The sequence below is a fragment of the Plasmopara halstedii genome (genome assembly GCF_900000015.1).
Source record: "Plasmopara halstedii genome assembly, contig: Scaffold_253, whole genome shotgun sequence".
In the NCBI taxonomy this organism is placed as follows: domain Eukaryota; phylum Oomycota; class Peronosporomycetes; order Peronosporales; family Peronosporaceae; genus Plasmopara; species Plasmopara halstedii.
In genome coordinates this window covers 98,841-99,661 of record NW_020187174.1, presented here as the reverse complement: position 1 = coordinate 99,661, position 821 = coordinate 98,841, and the positions used below count along the sequence as shown (strand labels likewise).

Genomic DNA, 821 nt, shown 5'->3' with positions numbered 1-821 from the left:
CATATTGCAATTGTTCATGTCATTTTGAGTCTTTTTCTATCTTGCACGAGTATGCAAGCCACAAACGTCCTTACAATTCTGATTCCACCCTGCCTTTGGTACAACCGATTCAGAAGCAAAGTGTGTCTTGGTCTTTCAAAAGCAACCGATTGAAAAAGCAGAATTTAAGCAGCATCTTGGTGTGCGAGCTTGAGCAACATACGGAGGGAGATTTTCAATAACCTTTTCATGTTCACTCATTGTTACTTTACCATCACTGACAACTTTCAATCAATATTTAGTACATTGAGCTCATCAGCATTTGTGTAAATCTTGAGCGATCAGCAATGGACTCAAGCAGACCTTAAACATTGTATCGTTGGCGAATGAGTGGCTAACTATTGCATTTCTGCGTGAGTATCACATCCAATGCTTCGTAAATCCTGCCTTATTATTGTGTCAATAGTCGAAAAGATGGCAGCCGTAATATTGTTAAAGATATCAGGATTTGAGGCTGCAGCTTTCGAGATTGCTGTAAGAAAGTATTTGGATAACTCTCTATTCAATCAACGTATAACTTCTCGCTAAATGTTCGTGCTGCTAAAAAAGGTTTCCAGATCAAGAAGCTGATGTAGCAACTTCCGCTACAAGTTTGATCACCTAAAACTAACATATTTCCATTACGATCGGAGCGAGAAGGGCAAAACATTTACTGTCAGTATGAACTAGCTGGTATCGCACACTTCATGCCGAATTTCATTGGCACTTGCTGACAGGGATAAGTATGAAAGATCCACATGTCAAGGCGTCCGGGGGTCACCACTTGAAATGTTTCATGATAT

The 821-nt window shown here is 40.0% G+C and overlaps 1 protein-coding gene across 1 annotated transcript in view; it reads left to right on the top strand.

The window, feature by feature from the left end:
- PHALS_04060 (uncharacterized protein) overlaps positions 1 to 609 on the top strand; it is a gene marked incomplete at both ends in the record, with an annotated part of 3,254 nt that extends 2,645 nt beyond the window's left edge. Inside the window, 3 exons of the mRNA XM_024722056.1 lie at positions 318 to 392; positions 446 to 513; positions 589 to 609. Coding sequence (XP_024573171.1) covers positions 318 to 392; positions 446 to 513; positions 589 to 609 — 164 coding nt within the window. The remainder of the gene's footprint in view (positions 1 to 317; positions 393 to 445; positions 514 to 588) is intronic.
- Between the last annotated feature and the right edge of the window lie 212 nt (positions 610 to 821).